The 17,271-nt window shown below is 42.1% G+C and overlaps 1 protein-coding gene across 2 annotated transcripts in view; it reads right to left on the bottom strand.

Moving 5' to 3' along the window:
* Positions 1-1,803: 1,803 nt before the first annotated feature.
* The window catches only part of LOC131237687 (peroxisome biogenesis protein 3-1-like), a 28,340-nt gene continuing 12,872 nt past the window's right edge, over positions 1,804-17,271 (bottom strand). For both annotated transcript variants that reach the window (XM_058235595.1, XM_058235596.1), the window contains exons 5-7: positions 15,281-15,408; positions 13,366-13,596; positions 1,804-2,647 (exon numbers count right to left, since the gene is read on the bottom strand). In XM_058235595.1, the coding sequence (XP_058091578.1) occupies positions 2,392-2,647; positions 13,366-13,596; positions 15,281-15,408 (615 nt within the window). In that variant the 3' untranslated portion in view covers positions 1,804-2,391. The remainder of the gene's footprint in view (positions 2,648-13,365; positions 13,597-15,280; positions 15,409-17,271) is intronic.

The following is a 17,271-nucleotide window of genomic DNA, read 5'->3' as shown; positions in this document are numbered from 1 at the left end:
TGAATGTCTACCGTTGAAAATTTCTTGGGGGCAATATAAGTTTTGGATCAAGCGTATATTTGTATTTTCCATTCATCCATGTTTGTGTGATCTTATGAGAAGGTTGGATGACAAATAAACATCACCGTGGGGCCTAGCAAGGTTTCAACGGTGGAAATCATTATTTCCACTGTTTCCCGTGGTATGGTCCACTTAGCTTTCGATAAGCTTCAATTTTAGGCTCAACACCTAAAATGAGCTGAAAAAACGGATGGACGGTGTGGATAAACCACATACATTCACTGTGCCCAACAGAGTTTACTCGGTACAATAACTCATTAGGCAATCCGATTTAGTAGAACTGTAGCCTTACAGTGGTAGATGTGGGGCCCAACTAACGTACTCACACCATCTAATCCATTCATCAGATGCTTCCCCTCGAGAAACCCATGAGGCCCAGTATTCATCTCGATCCAAAACTGATGTGGGCCAAAGTAAAGGAACGCCTACCCTTTGAGTTTCATGGGGGCACGCCCCAACCTGTAAACAGACTGCTTTTTGGCCTCTGACCAGATGAAAGGTCTGAACGGTAGCCCTCCGCTCTAAGCAACGGTCAGCATTCCCTCTTAACATGTGCCATGTGTAATGGCCAACCTGAGTTTTAAACCAGGCTGATGTTTGACGGCTGGGATTTTTTGTTGAGGTTACAATCTGATGAACGGGTTAGATTCCGTGAACACATCACTGGGACCCACATCTGGCTACAGATGGAAGCGGATTGCGTACTGAGTAAACTCTGTGGGGTCCACCGTGATTTGTATATTTTAACTAATCCGTCCATCCATTTTAACAGATAATTGTATGGGTTGATCCCAAAAATGAGATATATCCAAATCTCCAGTGGATCTCACTACGGGAAATAGTGTGAATTGAAATTATACCGTTGAAAACTTCTTGGGGTCCACAAGTTTTGGATCAAGCTGATATTTGTTTTTTACCTTCATCCATCTCTGTGTAATCTTATGAACAGGTTGGATGACAAATAAAAATCACTGTGGGCCCTAGCAAGGTTTCAACGGTGAAAGTCATTATTCGCATTGTTTCTTATAGTGTGGTCCACTTGAGCTTTGAGAATACTTTTATTTTAGCCTCAAGCACTAATATTATCTTGAAAAACGGATGGACGGCGTAGATAACCCACATACATTCATAGTAGGCCCAACTGAGTTTACTCAGTACGATAAAAGCGTACTGAGTAACTCAGTACGCAATCCCATACCACTGGAGCGCGCTTTTCGCCCCCATACAAGCAAGGTACCAGAACGTGTGGAATCGACATCCGTCCATGAAACCATGCCATTTTTTGTAGGCATCAAGACCATTAAAATCGGTGGCCACCACAATGACGATCTGGGCCAAATTCGAATCAACGGACAACGGACGATCTAACTCAATATACAGGTGTGATCCATCTAGTGGTCAGATCATCCTAATGACGGTAGGGCCCACCAGTTCTCATGGTACTCATTATATGTAGGCTCGCCATATGTTGTACTGTACCATTACGAGTTTCTTGTACCAGTGGGGCCAGGTGCAGACGATCCAGACAGCTGATATGATGGGCCTCATCATGGATGGTCCAACCAATCACTCCCCCAGATTGGAAAAATCCCAACCATTCAACAAGTGGCCACATAAGTAAACTCGTTCACATTCAACCAAAAACAAGACCAACGGCCAGGATCCTCCAATCGAGTGGATTTTTAGCACACGTACAATTGAAGGCTATCATATCCTGTGGACCCCATTTGTACAAACATTCACTCGAGCATCAAATAACATGTTATTAAAGAGAAGCAAATAATGATAAAATAAATAAATAAAATAAACTAACTCTCACCTTTCACCTAATGTGAGCAAATAACGGGGCTTCTATGATCGAATCAAACCTTCTCTTTCCCTATTCATTATTTTCCCCCCAGCTACTGAAATTCAAACCCCACCTACTTAAAATCAGGGCCATCCATGTTCATGACCCACATATCCAATGCTACAATGCAATCAAATGCCATAAATTCAGGCAATCACAGCCTCTCTTTCACTAAGATCATTAGATTTTCCCCCCTTTTTTTGTCTGCCGAGCCTACTCGCCAAGTGGATGAAACACATGAGCTTGATCTTATTTCATCAGGTGGGCCACACTTGTCCAGTTAATGTGGACCATTGGCCTCCTTTTCAACTGCATTTTTCAGGCATGTGCGCTCTCCTGAGAAGAGTGGACCATGGACGGGCCTGATTTATGGATAAGCAGGCATTCACTGTGGGGCACCCATTGATGAATGGCCAAGATCTCATGAATGTGTTCCATGCTTCCACATAGGGTCATAGGATTCTGATCATACATGGTTGGAATTATGAAATCATAGGCATGTTTGCATAGAGGAGAGTGTAGAACAGTTCGACTTCCGGTAAGCTTCGGATGATCTGAATAAAACTATTTTGGCTCGGCTCCTCGAGTAGGCGTGTACCCAACTGGGCCACTCGTGGCAAGAGTTTTGCGAGTGGGACCCCCAACGAAGGACCACTTTTCGATTGCATCTCAACCTCTTCCATCAACCCGTCCACCACCTTTTTCAGTGATATCTTCGCAACATTTCTGAAATCATCACTGCAGCAAAAAGGACTGACAAAACTTAAGAGAAAAATTGTTTGGGATTGCAGGAAGTAGAAATTAAGTGGAGTCAATTTAGAAGAACCAAAAACCCATATGATTATTAGGATGATATAACAAAATAGAAAAGGTCAATAATCCCAAATGCAACTCTTCTACGTCGGCCCCATGGGCCCCAACATGTAGATGCCCTTGCCCAAGAATCAGCTCAGCCAGAATATACTACCAAGAAGGGAACCTGTCACCCAACCTCACCTCTCCTGCCCACCTATCATTCCAAAATCTAATTCTCTTACTGTCCCCCTATTGAAAGCCTATTCCCTCCCACACACTTTCTTTAAGAGAAGCTACCGACTTCCACAAATAAGAAGATAGGTACAAGGATGAAGCTTTAGTCCACCACCGGCACTTCGCCAACCCGGTATTTTTTCGATATTACCTCCCTCCATCTAGCTTCTCCCTCAAACCCAAACCTCCAAATCCATTTCCCCAACAACGCTAGATTCATTTCTTCTAACTTTAGGATTCTTGCCCCTCCTTGACCTGTCGGTTTGCACACTTTATCTCATGACATAAGGTAAAATTTGTCTCTCCCGACCCTTTCCACAAGAAATCCCTTCTTCATCTCTCCAAGGCATTAGATTTTGGACATTTGAAAGGAGACATGAAATAGACAGGAAGATTGGACGAAGTTTTTATCATAACCATCCTCCCACCCATTGAAAGGTACATAGACATCTTCTGATCACATCTTTCTATAATTGTCCCACATGTGCTTTGCCAGCCTTCCTATACATAACGGTAAACCCAAGTACGTTGTCGGAAAGGACGCTTCCCTACACCCAAAACCTTCGCAAATTCCCAAACTTTTTTCTTTGGACATGCCCGCCCCTAAAATCTCACTCTTGGAAATGTTAATTCTCAAACCGGACACCACTTGTAAACCTACAATAAAGGATCGAAGATTTTCCGCAAAGAAGTCGTCCGCCTTACACAACAGAAGACTAGCATCCACATACTAAATGTGGGAAATCTAAGTTCATGTTATCCACCCCAAAGCCTTTGACCAATCCAACCCAAGTCCCTCTATCTATCATTCTACTAAGGGCCTCTATAATTATAACAAAAAGGAACGGAGACAAAAGATCGCCTTGACATAAGTAAACCATGAGAAGCCTCAAAATTTTAAAAAAAAAAAAAAAAAAAAAAAAACCTTTCTGAGATCCGTTAACCAGTATGGAGAATTTTGCTGATCTGACACGAGTTTGAATCTAAAAGCACCACTTCGGACCACATCCAAGCCTGCCCAACATGTATTCTAAAAAGGACCAATTGACGTGATCATATGCTTTTTTAACATCAAGTTTACATACCAAACCTTCCTCTCCTTTTATATAACAAGAGTCGATGCATTCATTTGTCAAAAGAGAACAATCAACAATTTGCCCAACATGTATTATAAAAAGGACCAATCGACATGATCATATGCCCATAAAGGCCCTTTGGGATTCTGAAATAACGCTTCCCAACACTTTCCGGAATCTTGATGCCAACACCTTTGCTAATATCTTTTAAGGACCCCCTAACAAACTAATAGGGCGAAAATCTTTCAAACATTCAGCTCCTTCCTTTTTGGGTATCATAGCTATGAACGTCGCCCCTAATTGCGTCGCAATTAATCTTTCAAAAAATTCTTACATGAAGCCAACAATGTCACCCTTGACACACCCTCAAAATTGCTGATAAAATGCTATCGGAAAACTATCTGGCCCTGGAGCCTTATCACTACCCAATTATGCCACTTCTTTCACAATTTATTCTTCTGAAAAAGGTTGCTCTAAAGAATTCACATCTTCTGTCGACAAAGTATCAAAACGCAAGTTATTGAGAGCTGGCCTACTACCTATTTCCTTAGATAAAAGATCTTTATAGAATTGGATTATCTTTTCGCAAATCTAAGACTTCCCTTCGATCCTTAATCTTGTTTGTACGCGCTCTCGCACTCGCCATCACATGAAAGAACTTGGTGTTTTTATCACCCCCTTGCAACCATGTTGCCCTAGACTTTTGTCGCCATTTAATCTCTTCCTCCCTCAACTTAGCTTTGTATTTTGCTCTCTACACTTCCCTCTATGCCTTTTCCTCCTCCAATAGCCCCTCATCCTCCTCTTTGGAATCTAGCTTTTGAATCGCTAGAAGGATCTTGGAATTTTCCTCCTCTCGACCATTGAGGACCTCTTTTTTCCATTCCCCTATCTTTTGTTTCAGCCGCTTTAATTTTTGGAATAGAGAAACACCGGCAACCCTTCTACCATAAAAGACGACCACCACTCCATGATCATTGCTCCAAACCCTTCGATTTCCAACCATGCCAACTCAAACCAAAACAGACGTGGCCCCCAATTCTCCTCATCCACTTCCAAAAGGATTGGACAATGATCCAAGAAAGGTCTAGGTTGGCATTGTATTTCGCAACGGATAATTCTCCGTCCAATCCGGGGAAATTAGGAATTTATCTAGCCTACTCATAATCAGAGTCTCTTGCCTATTTAACCATGTGAACTTGGCACCACCCATCGGAAGATCTATCATCTCATTTTTTAAAATCCATTCGGAAAAGTTTTTCATACTTCTAGATATCCGCCCCCCATTCGACTTCTCATGAAGCATTCTAACGAAGTGTCCTCCCACGCACCATGTCAAGTCCCACCTATTGCGACATGAATCCAATTCAGCCCAAAATTCATCTCGTTGTTTCAGTTTGCACGGACCATAAACTGAAGAAAAACACCACCTAAACCCCTTTCTTTTAGCACCACTGATACTGAGTACTTACCTGTCCAACTATCCTCTATGCCCCAAATTGCCGAATTCCATATCAGAAGAATCCCTCCAGCTGCATCAATGGCATCCACTGCTAACCATAGATTTTCTTTGCCCCATGAAATGGAATTAATCATCCATTGATCTGTTTCCGCCCACTTAGTTTCCTGGATCTCAGCCATCTGGATTTTATATCTCTTACACATATCTTTAAGCTAACTTCTTTTTTTAGCACACCCCAATCCCCGCGCATTCCATATCATAATCTTCATTTACAGGTCTATTGTCCCCTCCTGGCCCCCCGTATCTGTACAGACTGTTGAGATCCTTCCATAGTCCAGACTTGTTATTCCTCAGATATTGGTTTGAACCTGCTTTGGGACTACCGATCTGCCCCTTTCTTCAACCCATTTGAACTAGGCTACATAATCTTCTGCTCTATCCCCAAACGATACCTCCATTAAGCACACAACCTCCATTGTTACCATTTTTATCCTTTTCATGCCTTGGGCCATTGAGATCCTTCTGATTGTTGTTGCCAGTGTTCGAAATATCGGTATCGAGCAGTGTTTCGAAACCTTGGGATACAGATATGTATCGGTTATCGCACGAGATATATCGTTTGCAGAGCTGGGCATCGGACCGAGTCGGCTCGGATTTGGCCCAACTCGACTAGGTCCGGATTTTACATGGCCCAACCCGAACTCAGACCGAACCGGGACCGAGTCTGAGTCAGCTGACTTGGTCCGACCCGAACATCTACTGATCTGAACCGATCCGAGTCCAACTCGGTCAGGAAAACCGAGTCGGATCCGATTGTGCAAGGTTGGGCATCCTACTTTCATGGTGGAAAACGTACACAAACTCAAAACTCATCCCTCATTCGGAAGAAAGTAATAACATTTTCTGGAATACTCCTGATAATTCCATTATTGAAATAGGGATTAGTTTACAAACCTACAACCACACTCTAAAATTTTTAAAGTAATCAAGAAGCCTGAAATAAGGCTTAGATGATGAATCCAAAGCCTGAAATAACAATGATGCACATCAAATTGCTACATAACCATGTGATATGATATCCATGGCCACGCAACGGATAAGCGAACCGTCCGATGAGTTGTACGGTGCCGGTGCCGGGATTTTAAATCAATACTAGAAATTTCCTACCTTTCTAATACATGAAATTTTAAACTAGTTTGGATGAGAATCCTATTGAAAAAATTCAAGTCATGGATCACATTTCATTGTAACAATGCATGCATGAAATCTCTACCATTTATCAGGAGAGGGCCACCAAGAACACGCCCTATCCAATAAAAAGAAAGGGCTAAGACGGTCTACTCATCAAGTGGGCCATTCTTGAAGTTTGATAACAGCCGATATTCATATGGGTCCCACATGGTGAGAGATCCAAACTGAATTTCTGGGACAGGGCATGTTCATGGTTGGACCCACTGATCAATGTCCATGCAAGAAGCATCATACATAAAAATTTAAAATTATTTTTAAAAATATATATATATTAGAAGGCTTACCTTTAAAAAATCAAACCTCAAATATCTGCCTCTAGGAAAAAACAGACATTGATTAGATTATTTAAATTAAAAAAAATCTTAGAAGGCTTACCACCCTTACGTCTTCTTCTTCTTCTTCTTCTTCTTCTTCTTCTTCTCTCTCTCTCTCTCTCTCTCTCTCTCTCTCTCGGGCGAGAGAGTTTTGGGGAAAAAAACAGGTAGGGTAAAAGGAGTTTTAGGTTTTGGGTGAAAAAAATGGTATTTATAGGTATACCCGACGTCGCTCCGGATCGGGTCTGTTCGGGTCGGTTCGGACCCATTCGATCCGGGTATTCGGACCGGATCTGTCCGAGTATAGTGCTATCGGAACCCGACTCGAAATTAAATCGGATCTGGCCAATCAGAATCGATCAAGCCCGATCAGACCGTCGGTTCTGTTCGGAACGGTACCGAATCGGGTATGGTCGGGTCGGATCCACCGAATCGGGCCCAAGTTGCCCACCTCTAATCGTTTGTATCGCGTAATTTATCGCACTTTTTGGGAAACGTGGGGAAACATTGGCAAAATGGTTGAATTTTTTTATGAAACTTCAGGGATTATTTTAAAAGACCTTAATACACACTTTTAAATCATAAAATCTCAAAAAAGAAGTGCACATAATAAATTTCCTTCGTATAAGGTCCTAAGTTATGCATTATCTGATTGAACTAAGGTAAATATATTCAAATATGATGCATAACATTTATAAATGTATAAAAATATGTATGAAAACATAACCAATGTATTCAAAAGCAAAAGATATATTAGAAATTAGAAAACATACCTATCAATGATGTGTGTATTCAATATCCACCCCGTCCATCCGTTTTTCCATGTCATTTTAGGACATTATCCAAGCAACCAACGACTTGGATGGGACCTTGACCATGGGGCTACCTCGATATAAGATGGTGTATCAACATTGTGAATTCATTTTAACATATCATTTTAGGGCATGGGCCGAAAAATAAGGCAGATCCAAATTTGAGGTGGACCACACAACACAAAATAGTGGTCATTGAATGACCACCATTAAACTTTTTTGGGGCTATAAATTTTTTGGATCAAGTTAATATTTATGTTTTCCCATCCAGGGTTGTCAAACCTTATGAACAGATTGGATGGCAAATAAACATTACGGTGGGCCCTAAGAAACTTCAATGGTGGACATCATTGCCACCACGTTTTCTTGTAGTGTGGTACACTTGAGCTTATATCTGTTTACTTTTTGGGCTCATGCCTTAAAATGACTTATGAAAGTGGATGGATGGTGTGGATTGGATGGTGTACCACACACCAGCGACCTAGCTGGTGTGGGTACGTGTAGTGCGAAGTTGGGATGCAGATAACTACTAAAGCCTTTTGCGGGAAGTTCCTGCGCTGGAACCTAGGTGGGGCACACCGTGATGTTTGTGAGAAATCTACCTCATCCATCCGTTTTGTGAGCTTATTTTAAGACTTGAGGCAAAAATTGAGCAAGATCCAAAACTCACGTGGGCCGCACTAAAGGAAAAGGCAGGTAGGGAAATTCCTACCGTTGAAACCTCCCTGGGTCAACAACCTATGATGTTTACATTCCATCCATACCGTTCATAATGTCATTACTACTAGGATGAACCAAAAACACAAATATTAAACCGAGTCAAAACTTCTGTGGCCCCACATATTTCAACTGTGGACGTTCAATTCTCACGTTTTCGGCCTACTTGAGTCTTGGATCTGGCTCATTTTTGGCCCCAAGTCCTAAAATGATCTCAAATAACGGATGGACGAGGTGGTTTTCTCACAAACATCACAGTGGACCCCACCTAAGTTTCCAGCGCTGGAACTTCCTGCGAAAGCCTTTCGCAGGAAATCCACGTCCACGAAGATGAGCGCTAATGATCCTCGAGCTCAAGTTGTACAAACAATTCAAACGAGATCAAAGCTACATGGGCCCCACAGCAATGTATTTATTATATCCACATCGTTCATCCATTTGGATAGATCATTTTAGATCATGAGCCCAAAAATGAGTCGTATCCAAATCTCAATTGGACCACACCACAAATAGCAATGAGGACAATGATTCTCACCGTTATAACATTCGTAGGGCCCACCATAAAGTTTATTTTCCATCCAATCTGTTCATGAGGTCACAAAGACCTTGATGAAGAGGAAAAACAAATATCATATCGATCCAAAACTTCTGTGACCCCAAAAGGATTTCAATGGTAGATGTTCAATATCCCGCTGTTTTTTTCAGTGTGGTCCACTTGATCTGTCTTATTTTTTGGCTAAAGCCTTATGACGAGCTCGTCAAATGGACGAACAGTTTGGATATAACATATACCTCATGATGGGAGCCACGGAACTTGGTGACGTCAACACACCATCCATGTCAGTCGTGTGTGGTACACCAACCCTTCCTCTTCTGGAAAATAAGGGCTCGGGGCCCTTTTTTTTTAAGCAGAGGATTCCGGAACGCGGGAACCCTAAAATCTCTCCCAAATGCAGAGGATTTCTCCAGATTTCACACCCAAATCTCTCCAAATCAGAGACTTCGATTTGAATGGCCCATCAAATGCAGCTTCCGATCGGAGTGATCTTCTTTATAGGTATCGAAATCTACCGTTGAAATTTTATTTTTTATTTTTTTTCATTTTTTTCTAGATAATGATGCTCTCCCACCATCCCGGAGTTGGCTACAGTAGCCCCGGCTGGTATTGTATAGCAAATTTCTTGAAAAAAGAAATAAATTCCCAATAAAAGTGATAGTATCGTTGATATCGCACGATATTTAGAACAATATTTAGTTATATAAACTATTTTTGGCGATATTATGCAATATTTTATTGATATATCGATCGATAAAAAGTATTCTATAAAATTTTCCAATTTTTTAGTATCTTCCAAAGGGTTTCGTATCGCTGGACTGGGATACTGATAATATCGGTCGATAGTATCGATATTTCAAACACTGGTTGTTGCCACACATCTGTCTCTGCCGAAAAAGACTGTGATGTATCAACTCCATTGATCTCACTGATTGTTGAATGCTACCTGATAGCCAAAGGATCCTCAAGTTCACCGCTTCGACCTTCGTCCCGATAAAATTGGTGTTGACCCTAATGTCCCACTGGGCAAAAGGACTGTCCTAAGTTTGGAGTGTGGGTTCTGAGTAACACCCCACCGAAACTTTCCCCCGAAATTTTAAAAGGGCAGACGATCGCCTGGTCCTCTACTGGCGATCGAATGCTTTATGCTTACACTCGGATTCGTCATCACATAGGAGTAGCTCTCCTATTGAAAATCACAGTCGAAGTCGTTAATTGAGGTGGGCAGGAGCCAAACTCTTTGTGAAGCCTGTCTCCCATCACTTGAGACTCTGTTATCTGACGAATTTTGCGTTCAATCCGAGTCGCACATGCCTTGACCTAAGTAATCGAGGGCACGTGTGGCAATGGGATTAAAGTTCTCACGTGTCGAGGTTATGACATTGGCAATGGGATTAAAGTTGTCATGTGCCAAGGTCATATCGTTGGCCTGAGTATTTGTATTTGTGCTCGGCCCAATAGAATCCATCGAAAGAAGGCTCTCTCTCCCATCGTGGTGACGTGTTGGCACACGATTTGTTGGGGAGAAGACTTCGAGAGCCCCCTCATAAATGCCTTTGGCCTTGAACCTACAACTCCACCAAATTTTCTCCGCACATCTCTCCAGACCAGACGCCAAGTACCAATTCGAATGGAGCAGGACAGAGATCGTGGCACGTGTCCTCCCCCCTTCGATGCTCTTTCGCAGCTTGACACTTGTCCCTTATCTTTGTTGGTGATCGGTAGGAGTATGGATCAGGTTCTCCTCCTTTGTGATTTGGTTCCCTCGCCATGGGCAAGCCCTGTTTAGCTTCGCAGTCTTATGCTTCATCCACAATCTGCTCTTGGATCACCTTCACCGGGATACTAGCATTGCCCACCTTTAAACCTATGGAAGTCAGATATTTGGATAATTTCTTCTTCTTGATTCGAATTCTTGTGAAGCAAAGTTCTTCACTCCTGTCTATACGCTTATCGATTTCCACCACCACATCCACACAAGCTCCAAGCTCTTGAAAGACGTTGTCCATCCAAAGCTCCAGAGGAATGTGCCACATTTGGTAGTAGTGTTCCTCCCATCCGAAAATGGACCGGGCTTCCCATTTTTGTATATTTTTTATGATTTCGCCTTCGCTCAAGTTGCATATAGAGAATACATTTTTGGCATGGTCTTAACATCCCAGCTACATCAGCATCGTATCCTCCTGTATCGGTTTGACAATGAGCTCTTCCTCTAACTATTCGCATTCGCTAAGAAGCCAATGGATTAGGTATGACTCTTCTGTTTCAATCTCCAGTCTGAACAACTGTTGCGAAGCAGTCTTCAAATTTCGTCATAGAGTCGGCCAACACATAAGGGTGTAATGATACCTCTGGACCTGCCGAATCTATCCTCTAAGCCCATTCGATTTCTTTTTCTTCTAAGACTTGTATGTTCCCATCTAGATTTGCTTGTAGCTCTGATATGTTCGCAACCGCCTCTTTGTAGGACCTCCCTGTTACCACCTTTGTTGCCATCTTCGAAGGGCCCGAGCTTTCTGGAGCACCTGACCGAGGTACACTCTTTTATATTCCTTTCGACGAATATCTTCCATGTTTATCTTTACCTGTTTCTATGTTGTTTCTCCTTTTTGGATCGTATTTTGCCTTCCGAACTCTCACTTTGTTCCCTTTGAAGCTTTCCCCATTCAGTTCGACCATTGCTCTTGCCAGTTCCTCTTCGGAGCTCATACGAAGGAACGTGAAGCCTCTACACTATCATTAGAGTTTCTTTGCCGCAAAACTACAACCTCCATAACTATGTCTGCGCAAGCAAAGACCCTCTCAAAGTTGATTGGTTTCCAAGATTCAAGGTAGCCTTCAACAAAAAATATTAGATATGAAGACAAAGTCCATGAATGAGAATACTTTTTCCTCCATTCCTGTTTCTTTCTACAAACTAATTCCCACTCACCCTGTTCATTTCCGCAGTTCGTGGATTCGTCTACTTCCCCGATTGCCGACTCCAAGATTCCTTTCCCTCATTCTTTCACACCGCTCATCATCTTGCCAAAACACAGGGCCGCCAGCCACGTGGCAAGTCTCCTGCCTAGTCAGGAGACCTATAAGTGTGGAGTGGCTCCCCTTGCAACCTTCATCCGCGTGGCAATGTGAGTTGACTATGATGCCCTTCCCCCTTGGCTAAATTTGCCCTTTTAACCTCCAATCTAACCCATCTTGCCACATGGCAATCTCAAATCCTAACCACCCAAGCCCCTTTTTAACCCTAGATTTGCTAAGATTTACCAGAAAACCGGACTGAGAGACTAAAAATAGCCGCCTTCCCTTCACATTTCAAGCATCCAGTAGAACTAAGAACCCCTTCGATCATAAACCCATCAAATCCAATCATCCAGCAATCCTAGAAGCCCTAAAGCCACTTCCATCCATCCCATCCCTCCACCGAGGAGAGGAAACAGCAACAGAAGAAAGCCTAGCACAGGTCTGGCCTAATCCAGTTAGATCCCTAGCCTCCCAAGCAACACAGGCCTAGATCCAAGCCACTTAATTCAATCCTTGCGACGCTATTGTCCAGCCAACCGTCCAACCTCTGAGATCAACTTCGTCAGCCCTTACTTTAACATCGTGCAACATTTAATTCCTTCTCAACCCCCATGCTTACCGCATCCGTCAACATTGCATTACATAGCACAAAACACCAAATTGATTCGAACATATACTCTGTGGCTCGCCGATATATTCGGATCTTGCCCATCAGAAACTCTGATCGATTGGTATACGCACAGAAAGTGGGTAGTCAAGGCGGATTTATCCAGCCAAAATTACCGTCTACCATCGGCATTGCATTCAACACAGAATTATACACACACAACATTACATATATAGTCTTGCATACATAGCACTCAGCACCCGATTAGTTCAAATGTATGCTCTGCGACTCGTCAAGTTAATCGGATACCAATTTTTATTGAAAATAGTTTTTTGGAATTTTTTACTAGAGCATACAGTACATTCTGATAAATAGCCTGGATCTCACACGTGTGCTGTCTTGGCACACTTTTGGCAAAGCTCTGAGTCAGTTCCTCTTTCAACTATGAGGATGTACCGTTCGATGCTTAGACTATGTTCCGAATCAGCACTAGATAAGGTTAGAGTTTCCCAGAAACCCAAATGCAGATGCTGTTTGTCTGTACGTCTCTCCAAACAGAAGAAATCAGGCTGAGAGACAACCATGCAAAAGAGAAAATCTGGGCTACTGACCTTGATAGAACGACCCGTGTCTCTGCCATGAGTTGGTCGAGTTTGCTGACATCTGGAAGCAGTGCGGAACCATCACTTGATGCAGCCACCAGCTGTTTGTATACAATAGCATTTTCAGGTACCAAGTAGGTCACCCACTGATGAGGGGGCCCCATGCTCATGAACGAATCCAATATTTGCACAATGGTTTCACGTAGTTGGTTAGTGCTGAATGGGTCCCTCAGCTGCTTTCTGCATACGAAGATGACCAGAAAATGTGATATCAATCTATGCCAGTGTGAAAATGGACACAGAATAACCATTTGAGAAACAACAAAGAAATTTGTGCAAAGAGGATTGAGGGTTTTCTTCATGACACGCATGCTAATGTGGCTTATGTGCAACATTGGGGCCATTTATCAGATGAGGCCCACCATGAACATGTTCTGGCCCAAAATCAGCTGGTCTGGTATCGGTTGAGTATGGACCATTGGCTATTTCCTTTCCAACTGTTTGTCCATTTTCTTTTGTCTGGAACACTTGATGATTGGACTTGATTTCCATGCAAAGGCACATCCACGGTAGGCCCACCTGATGAATGGCCCATATCTAGCACATGTGTGGCACGAAGAAAACCCCGATACTCTTTACTCAAATCTACATTCCTCTGACCATGTTGATCTGTAAAATAAGATTGATGTTGGAAACAAGGGTTTAACCAAACATGATGAAACCTAATGACCCAACAAACTGACAGGTGTGTACAGATAAAATTATAAATAACATTTAATGTGGATATGATAACACACATTTGAAATAAATATATTTGAATATTGTAGAAGAGAATCCAGTGCTAAACACACTAATATCCAAGTTAGCTACCAAGCACCCAATAATCATTATCCATGCAAGCAGCACCCATGTAAGAGATTTGGACTTCATATAGTGTGCCCTTCCATGAATGGGCCGTCAAGCTGAAAATCGAATGTTGACCATTGGTTGGAAGTTTCCTTTAACTACCATTTGAATTCTAGAAGTCCTCAACTCAGTGGCTGTAACCGCACAACTGGTGTGATTTTTAGGGGTCCCAAGATGAAAGGTCCCAGGAGGGCCCAGAAAATGAAAGGTCCAGATGTTGTACTTGCACATGGGTTCTGAATGTATGAATATCACATGCTTGAATAAAATAATACTTATATTGAATGTACAGAAATTGAATGCATTAAAAAATTGATAAAAATATATTAAGAATATACATGGGTGAGCTCCAGCAGTAGTGCGGTACCAGTACCACCATTACTTATGTTGGTGCTGGTCTGTTGCCGTAACATTGAGCTGTGTGTATGACATCCGACCATCCAAAAGGTGCACCGTGCCATGATGGTCGGACACAACCAAAAGTCAGGCATATCCGATCATCAGGTGTCCCTGGCTGTTGGGGGACTTTCCTTCTTCTTATTTTCTTTTGTGTGTGTGCGCGCAGTGGCGGGGATGATATAGGCCTTATTTTGGCACATGTGTTGGGTTCCATACATATACCACATGGAGTCATGGATCACCACTTGAATGGGGAGTTTTTGGGTGGTTGTTCATTGTCTCATACAGTGGCCCACTTGATGACTGGATTGGCCTATTTTTGAGCTAGGTGCACATCATGTTGAGCGCACCTTTTGGACAGGTTGGATGTCATACATACACCATGTGGGTCACACAAAAGCTTAGTACCACTATTACTAATGGCGGTTCCAGTACCTGGAGTGCACTTCATAAAAGGCTCTAAGAGTACAGAACTATGCAAACATCAACACACACATCCAATGTGGAAGTCCTTCAAAGAGGGAAGCACTCTAGGTGACATGAGCAATTTTAATCATTCAAATGTTTAGAACTCAAGAAAGCGGGAAGTGGACTGCAAATATATGCATCTTCAACTTACTCCTTGAGAACTTCCATCGCAGCTCTCTGCATGTTCGGAATCAATGAGCTCATGCCATAGTTGGAAAGATAGTCAGCGGTTGCTAGAAACTCTTGCTGGCTGTGCCTGTCAAATGCATCGATTTCATCCTGCACAACTCAGGATATGGCCAGTGTTAATGACATTACACACTTAATTGATGGGCATCACACACATGCACAGCTATACAGGTGGGCCCACCATGTGGATGACCGCGCCCAAAAGTAATGCCAATAAGATCATCCAGCAACCATTCCAAATAATTATCAAGCGTCCACATTCAATGTACACGTGTCACCCAATTGACTTTCGGACCAGATCACTACATGGTGGGGCCCACCTTATGCAGGGCTTGAATGTGCCACACAAGTGCCACCTGTGACTTAGCAAGACTCCAATAAAGTAATCCAACCAACTGCCGAATCCTAGCTACATAAGCATCATATAACTGAAATTATTTCAATTGCTAACCTACTTCAGATATTTTGGTAGTCCAAATAATATTTAACAAGGAGATGTCTAGTTTTCGACACATTAATAATTGTAAGTGTAGAGGGAAAGCACGGCTAAGCTTGTGCATTCTCTCTCTAAATGAAAGATTTCGTAATATCAGAAAAGGCACCCATGCAAAACTCAAGAGAATTAGAAAGAGCATTATACTCAGGATACATAAGATAAGTGACAAACAATAAGAAACAAATACAACCAAAACTTCCAAAGTTAATACGAATCATATGATGAACGGCACGAGAGGTCACACATTAGAAAGGGAGAGAGATATATACAACCAAACAAAAGCGACAGAGAGGAAAGGTAGAGACAAAATCCACTTTAGATGCATCAAAGGTGAAGATCGGAGGCTCTTGGGGAAAGATGATCAGATTATGAAGAGAGGACAGGTACTTCCAAAGGTTGTTAAATGAAGACACGGGAGTGGGGATAGAACTAGGAGGGGCTTTGGTCCCTGGGAGATCAGGAGTGCATGTGTACTACCATTAAATTTAGGTGGGTGGAAAATAGCATTAATAAGGATCATGAAAGAAAAGGTTGTGGGAACATGCGATATTCAAGAGCAAAATCAGGTACGTTCTTTGACTAGCTTTTTCAATAGAACTATGCCAAAAAATGCCCTATGAGAGGAGAAGCATCATCACACCTATCAACGAGAACAAAAGGCATGCACAAAGTTGCACCAAGAGGGATCAAACTTCTGAGTCACGCTATGAAGCTCTCGGAGAAGGTGGCAGGACAGATTAAAAAAAGAAACAAAGATATAAAAAAAAAAAAAATTTGATGTAGGACACATGATTTAATGCTAGCATGCAACATGGAGATTATGAAAGAGTCCATAAAGTAATTCAAATAACAAAATATGCTAACCCACCAAGTATTTAAGAGTAAACAATAGGAAATAAAATCTTATTTAACGTAAATTGCATGCCCGCATGCTAAGAAATCACATAAATCAATTAAAACAAGGCCCGACGAAATGATAGAACTTCAAATTTAGCATAGGCACGTTCCACACTCAAGGGACAAATTTGTAAATTTTATTATTAGGGTTAGAATGGGGAAAATCTGAAATTTGGAAAATTATTATTCATGGAAATTGGAAATTTTGGAATTAAGGTCTTTAGAAATTGGGAAAAATAGAAAATTGGGGATTTAGGGTTTAGGGTAGGATTATGGATGGGGAATCAAGGAGTTTTGATGGGGGAAGCAAGGGAAAATCAAAGGATTGAGCGGTTGTCTATACGGTCAACCTAGGGGCTCGTACGTATGAGTCGTTGGCTATGGTTTTTGGGTCCTCGATGGTTGATTTCGGTCAGGGTTGTAGTTAGATGTTGAAAAGTTGAAGAAAAATATAATTTGAATGGTCTTTAATAGGAAGGGAAGAAGAGAGATGAAGTTTTTTTTTTAAAATACCTCTTTTGGATAGAAAGGAAGAGAGAAGGAAGATGATAGATGGAAGT

The sequence above is a fragment of the Magnolia sinica genome, chromosome 2 (genome assembly GCF_029962835.1).
Source record: "Magnolia sinica isolate HGM2019 chromosome 2, MsV1, whole genome shotgun sequence".
NCBI lineage: Eukaryota > Viridiplantae > Streptophyta > Magnoliopsida > Magnoliales > Magnoliaceae > Magnolia > Magnolia sinica.
This window is presented reverse-complemented; position numbering and strand designations above follow the sequence as displayed.